The 17,716-nt window shown below is 44.0% G+C and overlaps 1 protein-coding gene across 2 annotated transcripts in view; it reads left to right on the forward strand.

Annotated features, from left to right (window-relative positions):
- The window catches only part of jcada (junctional cadherin 5 associated a), a 21,293-nt gene extending 4,075 nt beyond the window's left edge, over positions 1 to 17,218 (forward strand). For both annotated transcript variants that reach the window (XM_035669883.1, XM_035669959.1), the window contains exons 2-5: positions 5,408 to 5,937; positions 8,255 to 9,196; positions 10,365 to 13,948; positions 14,905 to 17,218. In XM_035669883.1, the coding sequence (XP_035525776.1) occupies positions 5,567 to 5,937; positions 8,255 to 9,196; positions 10,365 to 13,948; positions 14,905 to 14,939 (4,932 nt within the window). In that variant the 5' untranslated portion in view covers positions 5,408 to 5,566 and the 3' untranslated portion in view covers positions 14,940 to 17,218. The remainder of the gene's footprint in view (positions 1 to 5,407; positions 5,938 to 8,254; positions 9,197 to 10,364; positions 13,949 to 14,904) is intronic.
- Positions 17,219 to 17,716: the final 498 nt, after the last annotated feature.

A 17,716-nucleotide genomic window follows, 5' to 3' on the forward strand; every position in this document is an offset into this window, starting at 1 on the left:
GTGAGGGCGTGTGGGGGGTGGGGGGGGGTTGGCATAAAGATAGGTGATTATTCTATATGCTAAGACATGTAATAAGTGCGATCTGATGATTTTTTTCGTGGCTACTCGTTTGAAACACTGTAGGTGCCCTTCTCAGATCTGCAAACTTGTAACTTCACCAACTGATGCCCGTGTTTTGGATTGCATGGGCCCATAGACTGGCTTCTTTAGTGGGTAATTAGTGTCTTCAAGGTCCGGGTGCTTAGTCGTTAGAGAATGGACAGTAGGCATATATTAGGTTTGATCAGCGCCAGATGATGACACGTGAAGTGAATCATGGTGAGTCAGGGGGGTTCGAATAGAACGCTCTGCTTGTGATTTTGACTTGAGCATGGAAGTCAGGGTATTTAGCTCCTCTATCGCTCTGTTTTCACGTATTCTTTTTTTTGTTTATATTCTGTTTTATGGGTAGTTAGAGGATTATATTGTGTGCGGGGGTCCTTAACCATTATATAATTTCATATGAAATGATAATTTTCAAAATGCTGGCGTGAGCTGTGGTGTTTTGGAGCGAATGCTTAGCCCTGGATCTTCCTTCACATATGAGGGTTGGATGCATTCAGCTGAAGGAAATCTCGTGACGTCAAATTGCTGTATTTCAGCTGAACTGAGCTAAGCCAGCTATACAATGCAAAATGAGTCCATTGATATAATTATCCTCACATCGTCAGTGTCTTACTGGTTGCTGCACAGCTTTGCCTTGTGCATTAATGAGCTATTAGCTATACTGTTCTTGTGTGTAAGCCAGTTGTGACTGAACATTTTCTGTGGATTCAAACACTGATACTGCATTAGACAAATGTTTGGCTGGACTACTTTTTGACAGTCTGAAATGAATCAGGACCAGACCATACTGTTTCAGACTGTGATGTGTTGGAATATGGTGGAATAAAAACAACACCCCCCTCCTCCACCCCTCATCCCATCCTGCCTTTGATTTCGCTGCCAGTAGAGTCTGACTGTAATACGTTTTGGACTGAGGCAATGCAGCGGGAATATCTTAGCAGCCCACATGCTATTGTCTGTGAGCTGCCATTCACAAAAGAAAAACAACTGTTGCCATGGGATATGCTCAACAAAATAACGTAAGTGGGTGTTTTTTGGCTTAACCTTTCCGAATGAGCTAATTGGCTCACAATGCGCGGGCCCTGCCTGTTGCTGCTCTCTCTACCAGGAGGGCGTGGATGCTGGAGAAAGCACATGGGTTGCAACGTGGTGATGAGCTCTTTTTTGTAATGGTCAGTTGTTGTTATTTTAAACTGATTTTGACTTGATAGTTTACAAGCCTGATTTACAATCTTAATTTTTCACTGTTGTAATAGGTCATAATTGCCCTAAACTGTGGTTGCATGTCTCCCGAGCCCAGTGGGATTGCTCTGATGGATGGCGAGTGTCCAGAGGGCAGATAGCTCCCCAGATAATATGCCTGCACTTTATGTTGCTGAGTTACAGTCTACCTGAGGTGGAGAACATTGTGCTTTCTAGAGGTCAGTGTGGGGTAAAATATGGCCTGAGGTTGTTTGGCTGTTCGTTCCTCTGGCCCCGGCCAAAAAACGGGGCTCCAACTTCTTTCCCCAGGACAAACAGGAGCCCGCAGAGATCCTGATTGGAAGCATTTGCGACACCGCCGGCTCTCCTCCGTCTCCACAACGACGCACTTCCTCAGGAAGAGAGACGGCCCCTCTGCTGGACACAGTGATGTCACATAGATAAACAATCTGCGGACCGTTGCTGTTTGCTGAATGTGATGGGCTGTCATCCCTGAGAAACCCCTGTGCGTGCACAGTCCTAACAGATGCAGGCCAGAGACTAGCCAAGTACACACCCACTCGGGTCAGTTGTTATAGATCCAAGGAGACTGGGAACAATGTGGTAGAGAGGTGCGGCTCTTGTGGAATATTTTGGGAAGCGGGCTAATCGTCTTCTTGGTTCCAGACTCTGGTGTGTGAGATTTCTTTTGTTGTGGTGTTTTTATGCTGGAGCCTGTTAAATCCAGATTTGTTTTTGTCTTCACTTTTAGGAGGGATGTGCTATTTTAACACATCTCTGCGACAAAATTAATCACGGCTACTCAATTTGTTTTGACCACAGTGCAGAGAATATACATATAGATTGTAGCCCATGCCTGCAATCTGGAATATTTACCAGCACCCTCTAACTCTGCAGTCCTGTCCTCCCCGAGGCCTGATCTAGGTCTCTGTCCTGCATTGTCTGCCACCCGTGCCGTCCCTCTGCTTCCCTTCCTCTCCGCCTTCCCACTATGCCCTCATCTCAGTTGGGCCACGAATAAGGAGCTGACACCAAACTGTCAACCTGCAAGCCGTCATGCCCCTGTAGCCCGCCTCTGGTGTAGCCACCAGTGAGGGCACAGGGCCCCCCCTCACAAAGCCAAAAAATGCTTGTATCTGTTTTTAATAAACAAGCCGTGGCCTTGACAAAAGTTCAGTTGACCTCAAAAGCGGCGGTCTTCCATGTTCCACTGCGTACTAAGTGTAAATAGTGTTACAGTAGTAGTGCACAGTGGCTGATTAGAGAAAATGCAGAGGTTGGTGTGAGGGTCGTCTGTAGGGAAATGCCAGGCCTCATGTGGTTCTATTTATTTTTAGCTTACTTTGCAGCATATGTTATCCATAAACTATATCATTAATTTCTCTTTGAGTGAGCCATGTCATTAAAATGCAGCAGATCTGCATTTTTTTTCTCCAGTTGCCAAATTCAAGAGGCCGTAATGCCAGTCTTTTTCACACAAGAAAGGCATTGTAGCGAAACACAATGTTGTTGTGTTTAGGGGGATGAAAGCCGACCATTGTTGCATACCGTTGCTTGAATCCGAGGTTTTATTTGATATAAAATGGGTAATTCCATTGCGTAACAGCATTAGCAGTATTTAAACTGAGCTTGTCATGGGAAGGAAGGAGTGGGGGTGGGGTATTGGTGGGGGACTGAATGAGGGCAGGTCACTTTACAGGAGGAAATCCTCACTTTTAGCGATGATGGAGATAATCCTCATTCAGTGATGACACAAAGAGCAATTGCCCCTGATTAAGGGTTTAGCTAGATTAGACAGCATATGGAGGTGCAGTTAAGAGAGGTTATTGTGCAAATATCATAACAAAAGTGAATTATCATATTAATAAACATAGCACTTGACCTAAGGCTCACTTAATTAAGCCTGGTTGGAGGGATAGGCATTATTTACAGGAAGGCATGGGTAGCGATACCGATCTGCCTCTGATCTCGAAGTCTGATATGGGCTTCTCCAGGACTGTAGGGAGCTTTGCTGTTGGTTCTTAGTTTTAAGTATATAAGAAAACAAGTTTTGTTCATCAGATGAATTTGGGTGAATAATCTGTAGTGAGAAATGGCCACAAATATTACCATCTTGAAATCCATTTTGCTGACTTTTACAGTATTTCAGAGTGTATGACTTATTGAACTGGCATGCTGCCCAGCACAAGTTCAATTACAGTTCATGAAATAACAGTCAATGAAAAACTGCATGTCCCAGGTCTGCACACACATCTGGAGGCAAACGAAGCAAACCAAAACCAAACATTTTTGCATTGACATCGTTCACAAGAACCTCCCTATCAAAATCTGAACTAGCCTCTCCTTGAGGAGATTACTCAAAACGCAAATGGAAAGAGTTAAACTCAACAAAAGTATTAACTGGGTAAGCGCCAAGAGTCAATCCTCCAAAACTAACAGGTTTAAGGTTTTAAATGAAAAAGATAATCGTATTAGAGAGCCAGACATACAAAGAGAGCGGCATTTCACGGTCTTGGATCCTGTTAATCACCTAGTAGGCTATCCTAGGGTTCAGGTACAGGGAGGAGGGAGGGAGCCATAGGAAATAGACTGGGGTAGTGATTCTGCCCTCTGAGTCAGGACTTCTTTCATAGATGGATTTTTCATCTCTATGGGACTATCATGGCTAAACAAATGCTAAGAAGCAAAACAAATGCTAATCTGTTTGCAGCTGAATACATTTCGGTGAGGCTGTGTCGGCCATCTGTTTTTCAGGACCCGAAAACAAGCAATTTGGCTCTGCCATTGAACAATCATAGTGTGATTGGCTTTTAAACTGTCTGAACAGCATTTGATTCTGGCAACGAGACTCATACTGCTGTTTCTGAATGCCATTTCTTATTAAGGACAGCCAGGTTGTTGGCAGTCTGTTCCAGTGGAGAGTATTGAATGAGTGGGCTGCAGCAGCATCTGTCCTGTTGACAAGGCAGCAAGCATGACTTCATCAAGGATATTACATCATAAGCAGATGCACCCAGGGCATCATCAATTTGATTTCTCATCATTCGTTGATACTAATACTTATAGTCATCTTTTAGACAGAAAGCAAGTCATAATGCTATTGTACTTTTAAGTCTTTGAATATGATTAGGGTTTACTCAGTGTTATTGCTCTATTGCTGTGTCCCTCAAGAACTATACCTTCTTTAAGCTTAGTAAAATAACTTGCTGCATCTGTGCTTAAGGAAAACAATCATAGAGGACTAATAAAACCACCACAATTCACTTTTGATTGATCAATCGGATAATCATTTGAGCTCTACACACAGACACCATCAAAGAGGAGCATGTTGTTAGTCAGTTCCTTTCGATTCTCATAGTCTATTCTTTTCATAACGATTTAAATTTGGTAATATTCTCAAGGATTCAGAAATAAAGGTAGAAGCAAACCCTTATCCAAGCTGGAAATTTTTTTAGGGCATATAGCTGAAAACATTTCCTCATCCTTTTAGACTGTAACCAAAAAATACTTTTGAGATGAGGAAAAGATGTCGAGAGAGAGGATGTGGAGGTGAGCAGAGGGGAATACAATCCCCCAGTTGCCTCATTGATGCAAAACATGAGCAGTGGTTGGCTGCAAACTGCTACCTTAGAGCCACTGTATGGAAGTCTACAGGAAGCCCACTGTAAACAGTGACATTTTGCTGCAGCACCAGCAGCCTTCTGAAACTCTTGTTGCCGCTGATCATCATGCTACTGAGGGTTGTTTTTGAGGGTGTTCGTTTACCTCCTCGTCCTCCTCGGTTCTGGACGTGGATGGGTTTGGTGCCGGGGATCTCCGAGTGAGATGGAAAGAGGGTTGTTGCTAGGAGGACTGGAGAAGAAGGGGGGTGGGGGGGGCAGGCTGCTGGGAAGGCGGGTGATCTCGGTTTTGTCGTGGCGGCTTAGAATTTGGGTTCGGGGTCCTTTTTTTTGTTTTGTCCTCTCAACTGTCCATATGGGTCAGGACCCTTAACAAAATCTGGACACGGGTAGCGGGTATAATGGTTTTACTGTCACCTTCTTTTCTCTGTTTCTCTTCTTGTCTCTTCATGTCGTCCCCCTCTTTCTTTTTTTCCCAGTGATGGCCTCAGCTGCGCAGCTGTGCCGGTGATCCTGCCGCTGCACGCAGGGAAGAAGCAGAGACGCCTTGACAACCGACCTACCTTCCTCTCTCTCTCTCTCAAAAAAAGAAGAGAAAGAGGAAAAAAGAAAACACACCAGCATTAACAAATGCGACCATGTACAGCGTGGAGGACCTCCTCATCTCTCATGGATACAAGCTGCCCAAGCATACCACCTCCTCCTCTACCCCTACCCCAGCCCCCGCAACCTCATCCCGCCAGGGTCCCTCGTCCTCACCGCCGTCCTACAGCAAACACCATGAAATCCTGGAGAACATGCCTGTTCCCAGGACAGTAAACGGCTATGAAAGAGGGCCCGGGGTGCCCTATGGGAATGGTGCCGGAACCAGGCAGCCCCAAGCGTATGGCGGTGGCTGTCCCAACAACAACAACGAACCCAGGGACAGGAGCCAGTCCAGGCGGGAGGGCGAAAGCCGGAGCCAAATTGACACCCACTCCTTGGGGGAGTCGCTGACCTCAGACAGCGGGTAAGAGATAGTCTGTGCTGTACCTCAAGACCAATGATGTACTCCTGTCTGATCAACCCTTTTGCATGATCTATCCTGACAATGGTTGTCCTCACCCTTTATTGATGACCCAATCATTCATTGTTATGGTGCTCTAATGGAGCTAATTAATGAAATGAAATAACTCATGAAGGAGGTTTTGCATTAGGATTTTGCGTCACATCGTAAAGCTACCTAACACTACCACTCAGCCCCTCCTGCCATCTCTCTCCTGCTTCTGTCTTTCCCCTTGTGTTTAACTTCCTCTCATTTCATCTCTTATTTCCCCCTCTCTTCCTCTTCCCAATCAAGTCTTGGGCAGGGGAGGAGGGATAATGTGTGCTGGAGGCTTAATCTGCCACATGGGGCCTTGGAGTTGTAATCAAAACAGCTTTTGGGCAAACCTATGTGCCCCATTTGAGCATGCCCAGTCTTACACACACCAGGTTGCCAGGTTTGTCAGGATACCCCCTTCCCATTCTACCCCCAAACATAATAAGCCTAATCTGCTTCCACTGTTTCACAAGCATTATACATACTTATATAATGCATACCCCATCAATAATACAGGATTCATATATGGTTTATTTAAATATGTATATGGAGGATAGGCTATATTTAGCCTAGTCTGGAGTTATGCAATTGAAACCCTCTTGGGTAGGGGCTGTTAGAACGTATGATATTTCCAGAGATATCGCCAGGCTGCAGCCAATCTGTTTTTTGATGAAAACAGGATTGTTTAGTTTGCCTATTTGCACCAGTTCAGGGGGTTAGTGTGCTGTAACTGAGACAAAGTCAATACAGCTGTTACCATGTCCACATAATTAGGCAGGCTTGTCAGATATTTTCCCTTTTTCCTTACATTTTGTTTGGTGGACTTTCTTTTTTTCCCCATAATCCCTTTTGCCACCAGCCAGTGACAGAGCATCTGAAAATAGTCAGATGACCTTGAGTAATGTCAGTGGTTGTGTTAGTGTTTTTTCACTTTTCGGTTTTATTCTTTGAGACGAGTAATCCGCAGTTTCATGTCACTGCTCTGCCAGTGCTATCAGAGCATTCTATTGGGAATGTGGGAATTGCTAAGACATATGTTCTGAGATTTCAGTCTGTTGTTTGTTCATCCCTCTTTTTTTCCTCTCATCCAAATCCGTTTTGCCTGGCAGCTTTAGTTTAGATAAGGAACAGGCCTATCTTGGCACTCCCATTAGGCAGTGCTACTTAGACCCAATTAGACTAATGATGCTAACTCATCTTACATGAGATGCCCTCAAATGTAGCAGATTGGCATGGCTAGCCCCCCTTCCCCCAGCAAACATCTCTGACCAGTGATGATCATGGATTGAAATGTCAAGGACGCTCAGTGGCCTCGGCCTCGAGGGGGTGTACACATGTGCTTGCGTCTTGTTTGCGTCGTCAGTCACTCAGTCACTCAGTCACTCCACAAATAGCCTGAAATGATCAGACTGTATGCTGAGACCCATTGCGTCTTGTTGTAGCCCATCAGGTCTGTCTCAAACGTTCTCTCAGAGATATAGCAGGAGCTCTCCCTACACTGGTTTAGTGAAATGCTGTTCATTTTCTTAGATTAGGAGCTAAAGGACAGTACAATAGAAAGATTCAAGTCAATGAAACGTCCTCTAAATTGTTGATCTGTCTTGGAGGACATCCGGGACTAACAGCCACAGTTTGTCATTGTGTAATGTGTTCATTATGCCCCATAGAAAATCACAATTACCAGACACTGCATTGCTACTCGTGGTCATTTGTCTCCACCTAGTGGGAGATACTGAGAGATTCTAGTGCTTTGCTCAAATTCTTCCACTGAGTTGTAGCTTACCACATTGGCACATCTCTAAATCTGCTATAAACCAAAGAATATTAAAGTTTGGATTCAGCCTGAAACAAACTAGTTAAAACATAAAACATAGTGTTACCGTGTCTGAAGGCAAAACTGGATAGCTGTTCTGAATGTCTAAATACTGGGGATAACGGCGGACACCTTTGGGCAGTCTTTCAGGATAGGGATTCATAGTGTTGAACACAAAAAATGACAGAAGTAATTGTGTAAAGAAAAAGGCGAGTTCGAAGTGGAAGTTCAAACCCTCCTTACCCTCCTGCACACCTGGTCAATCGCTGTGTAAACTGGGCTTCTTCTTGTCCAGGTTGGAGAGTTACAGAAACCCAATTCTGACGTTGGAAAGTTGTAGGGAGATGGGGTTTTAGACACTATTCAACCATCCAACAAGCACTTCTGTTGAAGCATACCAATGCCTTTATTTGTGTGTGTTTTTCCTCACAGGTTCTGTGATGGCACCAGAGGTCCTCAGTCACAGTCCAAGGACGTGTCATACTGGAGGAGGAGAGGCCAGGACTTCACTGTGCTTCTGGACTATGCTGACTTCAGAGAACCCCATGGAGGAGGGCAGGGGGGTTATGTCAGGCCAGAGGGGTCTCAACAAGCAAGAGGCCAAGAGTTGTCTGCAGATGAACGTCAGAGGGCAGCTCAGGAGAGGCAGCGCTGGGCAGCACAGGCCCAGGCTCAGGCACAGGCTAAGGCCCAGGTCCAGGCTCAAGCACGTACTAGAGAGAGGGAAGCCGCTCTCCATCAGTGGAGAATGGTGACCGAGAGGAAGTGCCAGAGCCTGGGGACAGATGAGTGGCGTCCAGCTGTGAGCTTTGGCCGCCAGCTGTCACAGAGTGAAGGTGAACGTTGGGCGCAGGAGCAGCAGCGGCTTCATGCCAGGACACCAGAGGGCATGGTAGTCCACCCCAGGACCAAAGCCAAATCCCAGTCCCTACCCAGGATGCTGCAGCCTGAGAGCCTGCAATACGTGGACATAGCCTCATCCGGTCAGGAACTGTACAGGCGAGTCAATGGCCACCCACTGTCACACCATGACCTTTACAGGGCACCCCACTGGCCAGAGAATGGCAGGCCAGCTAGCGCCAACCAACTCTCAATGACACCAAAGCCCCGCTTCACCCGACCCCCCAGACCTCCATCCTATGAGATGCACCAGCAGATCAGGGGAAGCTGTGAGGTGTTGTCTGGGAGAGACTCAGTGATTCCCCAGGCCAGGGACAGAACCCCACTTCCCATATCAAGGACAGGTGACCCCCAACTGGAGTATTTTGCACAGGACTCTGGACCTCCAGGATACATCCCTCCCCCATCATATAAAAGAGCTCCTATTATGGGTGGGGGGCGCCGGGGATATGGTGAAATTGCTGTTGACTACAGGTAAATAAAAATGTCTTTGTCAAATTCAATATATTTTTCACTTTTCTCTTTTGAGTGTGTAAGTGTGTAATGTACATTTTTATTATTTGGTACATCTTGGACTCTCATCTTGAACTGTAATGTTCATAGTGTGAACATGAGACTAAAATGAATCTTTATTTTTATTTTATTTTACACATACACCGAACATTTCAAGAAATTTGAAGGTGTTATAGTCAATGACAGTGTCACTGACTATGAACATTCAAAATATATCTATCTGAACTCAAAAAAGTGTGACAAAGCACAGCTTGAGACTACTTACTTTATTTATTTATATGTAAGGCCTAAGCCAGATTGTAATAGATGTCTCCAGACAACAAAAAGGCCTCAAGATCATTGTCTGTTGTATGTTTTGTCTGTGGATATGTATCATTTATTAGGGATGCACTGTATTGGCCGAACATCGGTATCGGCTTGTTGACTGACATCAGCCTATCCGCAAATAAGATGGAATTCACTGATGTCAGTGGTCGATGTTTAGCTGTTGCGTCATATCAATTTTGCACTGGTTCAATGTTGTTGGTTATTTCCAACTCAGATATTAGGAGAAATAATTACCTCGGTTTTCCAGCACTGGCACAAATTGCACGCAAAAAGCGATCATGCAGCAGCACGGACAGTGAGTGGCTGTTGAGCTCTGCGTCTTGCGTGGATTAGAAGAGAAACAGACTGCTGCAACAAGGCAGAGATGCTTATCTTTGTAGATCTCTTTGTTTCCCTGGCACAAAAGGGTGAATAAATAACAAAAACTGAAGTACAGTGGTTTTTAAACTGGGATTCGGGTACCAACAGGGGTCCTTAAGTCGGTTGTAGGGAGTCCCCAGCAAAGGGAGGAATTTTAACTTTTAGTAATTTTTTTGGGGTTGGCCATTGTTATTGATTGTAATTTATAGTGATTCTGGTTTGATCATTGATTGACTATGAAGACTTTATAATATTAAAATGTAAAAATGCAAAAGGTGGTCCTTGACATGAAAACGTTTTGAAAAAGTAGTGCCATATAATTTGGTTGGCTAACATCATTTAAATTGTTATTTTGAAGTCCTCACTTTTTTTTTATTACAAATTGTCTAGTTGAAGTCATTGTTGCTTAGATAAAGTGCAACTGTGTTGTTTTTACTCTTAGGTACAGAGGGGATGTGTACCAGCAGATACATGTGGCTCCAGATGGATCTCACTGGTTCACCAGACATCCAGCTGGCTCCTGGCCTGATCCCCAGAGAGATAGAAGCATGTCTGGTCAGAAGCAGCTTTACCCTGTGTATACTACCCAGGAGCGCCCTGGTGGAGGGATCCAATATATTCCCTTTGATGACCCCCGGATCCGCCATATTTCCTCAGCCCTGGGTGGCAACTCCTTGACGGACGCTGACAAGATCCGCCACATCCGCAATGAGCTTCCCAGCGTCACCGTGTCGGAACCTGCATCCGACGACAGTGCCTTTTTGCCCCCGCCGTTGGGGCCTTTCATCGCTGCCAAACTGGCCGATGATGCTAACCAGACGTCTTCTAGCGATTTCGACAATGACAATAACAGGTGGCACAGTGATTTGCACAAAGAGACTGTCGATAACTTCCCAGCAACTGACCAAAACTGCAACAACAGATATCCCAAAAACCAACGTCCTCCTCCATCTCCCTCCTCAGCCTTCCAGGCCCCATTAACAAGGACTTCTCACCAGGGGTCCAGCTCAGATCAGGTCTTTGCAGAAACCATCACCCAAGTGAAGAAAATTGCCCCAGATTCAGGGCCAGACAACAACAGGAACACCAAGAGAAGAGTGAGTGAAACCATCTTCTGCCTTGTTTCTGTCCCTGTTCACACGCCGACTAACATTAACAAAGACTTAGCGGCAGATCAGAACAACAATGAGACAATACCAAGCCTGACTGTCACCAACACAGACACTTTCGCTGTGGGCCTCAAAGAGAGCCGGAATGTGCGGAGCAAGTCGGTGAATGAGATGCCCATCAAACCCCACTACTCTCACTTTCACACCAGCAGCACATCCTCAATGAGGAACTACAAGAGGGCTCCTCTAAGGAAGGAGATAATAGATGCATGGGCACTTCAAGCCAATGAAGACAAAGAGTTGTGCTATGCTGGGTCCTGGCCTGGAAACCAATACCGTAACCAGGAAACCCAGACTGGCTCACCTTTGACAGTGGTGAAAAGTCCAGAACCCCAGAGTCCTTCAGGGGGTCAAGAGCCTTCTCAGTCGATCTCAGACACAACCGCAGACAGTGGTTTGGGGACCGACAGTAGCTCCTCTTATGGTTACCCCATGGGAGGCCAGAAAAACCTTCATCTCTCTAGCAACAGCGCCTTTTCCCGTCTAAGCCTCAGCCAAACACAACCGTCATCACTTCAAGCCTCACAACAAGACCCATCCTCCCCATCAAAGGCCCGGAATCAAGGGGACCAGCAACCATCATCTCCCAGGAAAAGCAACTCCAGTCCCACAGAGAGTGCAGAGCAAGTGGCCTTTGGTCAGTTTCTCTTAAAGCCAGTGAACCGACGGCCCTGTGATGCCATTGGTGAACTGGAGAGCATTAATAAGGAGATGGAAGACACGATCAGCAAGAGACCCAATGTTGGTCAGTGCATTGATGACTTAGATGGGATGAATAAGAGATTAGACCAGTTTAAATCAGGAGCACATTTCACTACTGGTCCAGAACCAGGCAGGGAAGCAATCAGTCTTCCACCAATGCACACAGAAAACCCCATCAATGTAAAAGTCAGATCAAAGTCCTTGGCTTCTACCGCTGATCTAGACTCCATGGACATGAAGAGTGCTTTCTCCAGGCCACAGGCCAACAACATACCACCAACAAATGAACTATCCATACTCAACCCAGGCCCTAGAGACAGCTGCCTCCTGCCCTCACTACCCTCACACAGTGATTCAAATAGGCTCTATAGACAGGACATCCCAGTCCCTCAAGAGTCCTTGCTGAGGGATGTGGGGTTAACAGTCTACACAGAGACTCCTGGTGGTCCTGGGGAGCCAATGCAGCGCTCACTTTCTGTCCCATCTCCACATGATCATAAGGAGCTTAGTCAGTCATTTTTGTGGGAGAGCAGGACAGCACAAAATAGCAGTAACCTTGAGCACAATTCAAATAAAGAGCTTCAACCTGAGGTACACACTGAGAGAAAGGCTAAATCAGACAATGTTCCACCATTCAGGGGTGAGGTGAATTTAAGCATCTGTAGAAGCAGGAGTGAAAGCAGCAGATCACCTCAGAATGAGGGTTCACCACATATCACCAGGTTAACCAGGGAGGTTTCTTTTGTGTTTAAGAATGATGATGGTGATAAGAGGTACGCCATCTCTGAGCTCCTGACCTATAAGAATGAGTCAACCATAGCAGATAAGCACCTGGAGAATTTACTGATTCAGGAGAAAGCAAATTCTTTACCTGCAGAGGACCTCAGCAACCTGTATGAGGTCAAATGTGCAAAAGGTATCCCTGAAAATGAGTCCATTGAGCAGCGGGCTGCCAGAATCCTGGGTATATCTGTTCCAGTGGAAGCCTTGGGTGTGGCTGACAAACAGTCAGAGGACAACCAGGACGATATAGATACCACTGTAAGTGAAAAACTACAAAGTCAAGTTGAAGAGATACAGCATGTGATAGGAGAGTGTGAGCAAGTCAAAGATGAGACCCTGATTGTCCAGGGAGAAGAGACAGAGGAGGTCAAGGAGACAGGATCAGGAGTGGACCCTGAAGAAGGAGACAGACAAAAGCACAGCAGCAACCACAGTGATGGTGAAGACAACGAGGATACCGAGGTTCAGTGCCTGGTGGTACTGGACCTGCCCGAGTTCCCACCTAGTAAGCTTCCACTCTCCCTGCCCGTCACCCCTGATGAGAAGCTAGCACTTAGCATGTGCAGTGCGGAGAAGAGGGGGCGAGGCGGAGCATGCAAACTAATCGAATCCCTGCAAGATAAGCTAAACTGTAACGCTACTTCATCTGCTACATCTCTGGGCAGGTCCGCTACAGACAGAATGGCCCGTCTGAAAGAGCTGGACTCAGTGTCTCGAATAAGACGCCTTAGCCTCAAAGGTTCAGATTCTGAGGATAGGGATGGTGATAGAGAGGAGTGTGAAGTTCAGGAAAAGGCAAAGGAGGAAGTTGTGAAGCAACAAGAAGAGGAAGAGGATAAAAACTTGGAGGATAAAGGAGGGAAGGAGGAGGAAAACCCAGATGAACATGAGAATGCACATGAAACACATGACAAGTTGGGAAATGCTGAAGAAGCTTGTAAACCTAAAGAAGAAGGGAATGAAGGGATATGTGAGGAAGAGCAAAGACAAGAAGAAGAGGAAGAATTGATAAATGTTAAGATTGCACTAAAAGCAGAAATTGAAAATGAATGGAGTAAAGAAGTAGATGTTGAATTAAAAACAGAAGACCCAGGAGGAGAGGTGGAGCTGAAAATTGTGGAGGATGTTAAAGAAAAGCCTGTGGAGAAGGTGAGAGATGGACAGAATACAGCAGAAGTCATTAGAGCTGAGGTGACACAAGCTGAGGGAGAAAAGCTGCCCAAACCAAAGCAGCGCACCAGGCTCCAGAAGCCTCCTCTGCTTCCTAAACCTCGCAGTGTTCCCAAGAGAGAAATAACGCTGCCACTCGACTTCAGCACTGGGACCTGTGGCCCCTCAAATATGGAGGATGAGGAGATGCTCTCTGTCTCAGGTGGGTACAAAAGAAATTGGGAGATCAATCTACTTTTTATAAGCTTTTTTTGTCATCAAAGTGAAGCTGCATCATATTATAATATATGGGTATTTGCTTATACTGCTGATTGTCATTCTAATGTTCGAGGGATAGTTGAACTTTGCTGTGGCGCAGAGGCAGAGCGGGTTGTCCCCTAATCTATTGGTTCGATCCCCAGCCCCTCTTGCAACACATCGAAGTATCCTTGAGCAAGATACTGGACCCCAAATTGCTCCTGATGCTGTGCATCAGTGTGTGAATGTGTATGAAAGGGCGAATGTGGCAAGTGTTACACAAGTGTTTTGGAGTGTGTCCTTGACTCAGCAGCAGGTGGCTGTATGCAATAAGAAGTAAGGGTTCTCATGGACAAAAATCAGCAGCTCCTCCGGCTATATCCTTGGTTGCCAGATATGGTTGGATAGCACAGGTTTTGACTCTATGCTAGTGATGGTACCAAACCTGTAAACCTGACTGTGATGACAAGACTTCTGTTGTTTGCTAAATTTTTTTCCAGTATGTAACTTCACCTAAAACCACAAATTGTTATTTTTACATTTCTGCGTATGTATGTCAAACAAATGAGATACAGCAGGCTCATTAGTGAAGTCTAGAGGTGTTTAGGTTTTTAGTTATTTAATAGGTCATAGTCCAAAGACCTACTAAGTTTCCCCCAGCTTACAGTCTTTATGCTAAGCTAGGCTAACCATTTCCCAAGTCCAGCTCTGTACTTAATGCATAGACATGGGATTGATATAAATCTTCTCACCTTGTTCTCGAAAAGAAAGCAAACTAGCCTATTTCCTAGTGCTGTAAATGTGCCCAGAAACTCCACAGACAGCCTTTAATTTCCACCATTCACAGGGCAAATAATATCAGTGTGACTTGTTGTTGCTGATCATGTTGTCTCATCTTTTCTTTCTCGCTTTTCTCATCAGACTCCTACGACCCCAGTCGAGTGGAGAGAGTGTAACCTCTGACACTGCCTTCACCACTGTGGAAACTGTCTTTCTCAAGTTAACAGCTTTTTCCAACAACAAAGGCTTTCATCTCACCTCACGGCTTAGTCAGCTGTGACTCCCTCCAATATTGTTACGCATTACTACTCACAGAACTGACTGTCCTGGTGCTGCGAGAGCATTTTTACAGCCAAATAAAGGCGCCTCCGGTGCCAATTCTCCAGGCCTTTTCAACCCCGGCATCCTCGTCCTTCCATTCTCTCCACCTCTCAGAAAGTTTATTTGCTCAAGCAAGCGGACTTCCTCCTTTTGAAGTTGTCTTATTTTGCTTTTGGAAAAATGCATGTCATTATTCCCGTCTGCACTTGGGCTCCTTCTCGAGCTTGGGTGTTGAAATATGAATGTAAAAGTGCTTCTGCTCAACAAAAAGAAATGTAACAGAAAAAAACAACAAGAAGGCAACAGTATTGCATTACAATCAGTATTAAACTACACCAAATGTAAATAAGAAAGAGTTATAAGATTTTATTAAGAATATAAAAAATCAATTTAAGACATTTAATTGCTGAAGAAATGTATATTTTCTTATCTATGTTAAGAAAAGACTAGATTTTTGGAAGTGTAGTCTTTGGGTGTATTACTAATAATGAAACCCTGTGCTCTTTATTCTTATACTTGTGTGATAGAGAATGTATTCAGTGAGCCTGGATTGCAATGAGAAACACTGTGGTCCTTGAATAGTTTCACTCAAGAGCAATATAGTCGTCGTATACAAGATGTTTGTGACATGATTTGAGTAGTAAGTCTCCATTTCAAGGAGCTGATTGCATTTAAACGTCTGCTTTGAAGCTCTACCTTTTGGTACAAGTGTTAGCTTTGCACTGCTGAGATTATTGGCTTTATGCTACCAGTGAGCACCTGATAATCTCTCCAAATACTCAAAGATTACAGTCGGAGGGATTCGTTTTCGCACCCTCCCTGTTCTCCGGCGCCGTCAGTCTCAGCATCAGCAATGGCAACGTGTATCAGAAACGTCTGATTTAAGTGTTATTTTTGTTAATCCTCATACTGTTGAAGAAGAAAATCTATATTTTGTGGCATTAACAGACGTCTATATTTAACCGTGGAGTTCTTCTTTGTTCACATCTTAGTTTACGTGTGATTTCTGAAGTGCTTTTGTTTTTTTGCAGGAAATGATAGATGTAGCTATATCGATCGCAGTGTGCCTTGTACACACTGTTTCTGTAGAGAACTTCATTTGTGTGTAACACATTCAGTATTGTCGGTTTACGCATCCTAGTTAAAACTGGACATCAGTAATTCATTTTACTTCAGTGAAAACAAACATTTGGAGTTGTTTTGGCAATAATAATAAGGTTTAGCTGAAGAAGCTTAATATTGATGCTGTACAGAACATTGCTGTTGGGACACTAACCACAGTATCTGAACATGTTCAATAATTTAATGTTGACATATCAGTGCTTTATAAGTTGTGGGCATAACTGGCAATTGGTTTACACTCACTTTACTTATGGGGTAGCAATACAAGAAATTAAAAACCATACCAAACCAAACTTTATGCAATGCATTGGACATCTACATTTACTGGGTTTAGTACCAAAATTCAAAGCTTAAACGGCAACTTCTGGTTTGCTTGTTTGACCCTGTCGCTCTTTGATCCAGCTGTAGTTGATGTTGAACCCGTTGGATCTAAACTTGCATGGAAGTGGCTCTGACTGGAGTTCATCGGTGGAAGCTCAGTGGGAGGTTTTGTCTTTGTCCCGTTAACCAGCCCAGTACCCATACCTCTGTGTTCCAGGTAACGTGTTATCTGGTCATTCTAGTAGGTCTTTTTGTACTGCAAGTTCTTTGTAACATGATATAGATTATTGGTGCACATCTTGCTTTGATATTTTATATTTTCATACAGAAGTATGTACAGCTTCTTTTGTATGCGCGGCATCTTTTTTTTCTCCTCTTTTTTTGTGCATGAAATGCGTAAGAAGTCACAGAGAGAAGGTGTATTTGCATATAATTGCATTTGGTACTATATAGTCTATCCAATAAACAACTGTTATATTTCATATAATGTATATTTTATTTTCAAAAAGTTATGCTACATATTTAAAACAGAACAAGGTATTTTTAGATTATTGTGAAAAGGGAACTGTTTGTGAAGGCACAATATTTGTCTATATTTGAAATGATCATTGAGAATGATCAGATATAGAGACAAGTGTGTGCTATTGTACAGTACTGCAGAGTATTCATAAATAAAAGTCTTTGCATGAAATATTGTGTCTCTGATTTTGTTACATTCATGAATATTATACATTATTTGATGCAAAGAAAACTTTTCCATGCATATATTCAATAATAATGAAAAATAAGGTAGCCTTACTTTTGTAATGAGACATTTTAAGAACTTATCAAGGACAAATTATTTCAAGTTAAGGCCCAAAAGGAAGGTTCACACATTCATTAGTATATACATTAATATATTTGAGACTTGAATGGTTTCCCTTATTTAGATGGCAGTAGAAATTTAAGGCCAGACACTTAAGTAGAAACAAATTAATTTATTCCATCAGGATGAAACTGCAGATTAATATGTACCCAAATACAAGACTTTTTTGAAGTTGGAAAACATGTCATATGTACTGATAAACATCAGTTTTGGCAATTTTTCACACAAAATGCCTAAAGAAATGAAAAAAGCCTCTTACCATTTCTTCAAGGAATCAAATTATTGATCTATCTCACTTTAAAACAGAATATTTAAAGTATGTAA

This window comes from Morone saxatilis, unplaced genomic scaffold (assembly GCF_004916995.1).
Source record: "Morone saxatilis isolate NCDOM2014 unplaced genomic scaffold, NCSU_SB_2.0 Contig0, whole genome shotgun sequence".
NCBI classification, from domain to species: Eukaryota; Metazoa; Chordata; class Actinopteri; family Moronidae; genus Morone; species Morone saxatilis.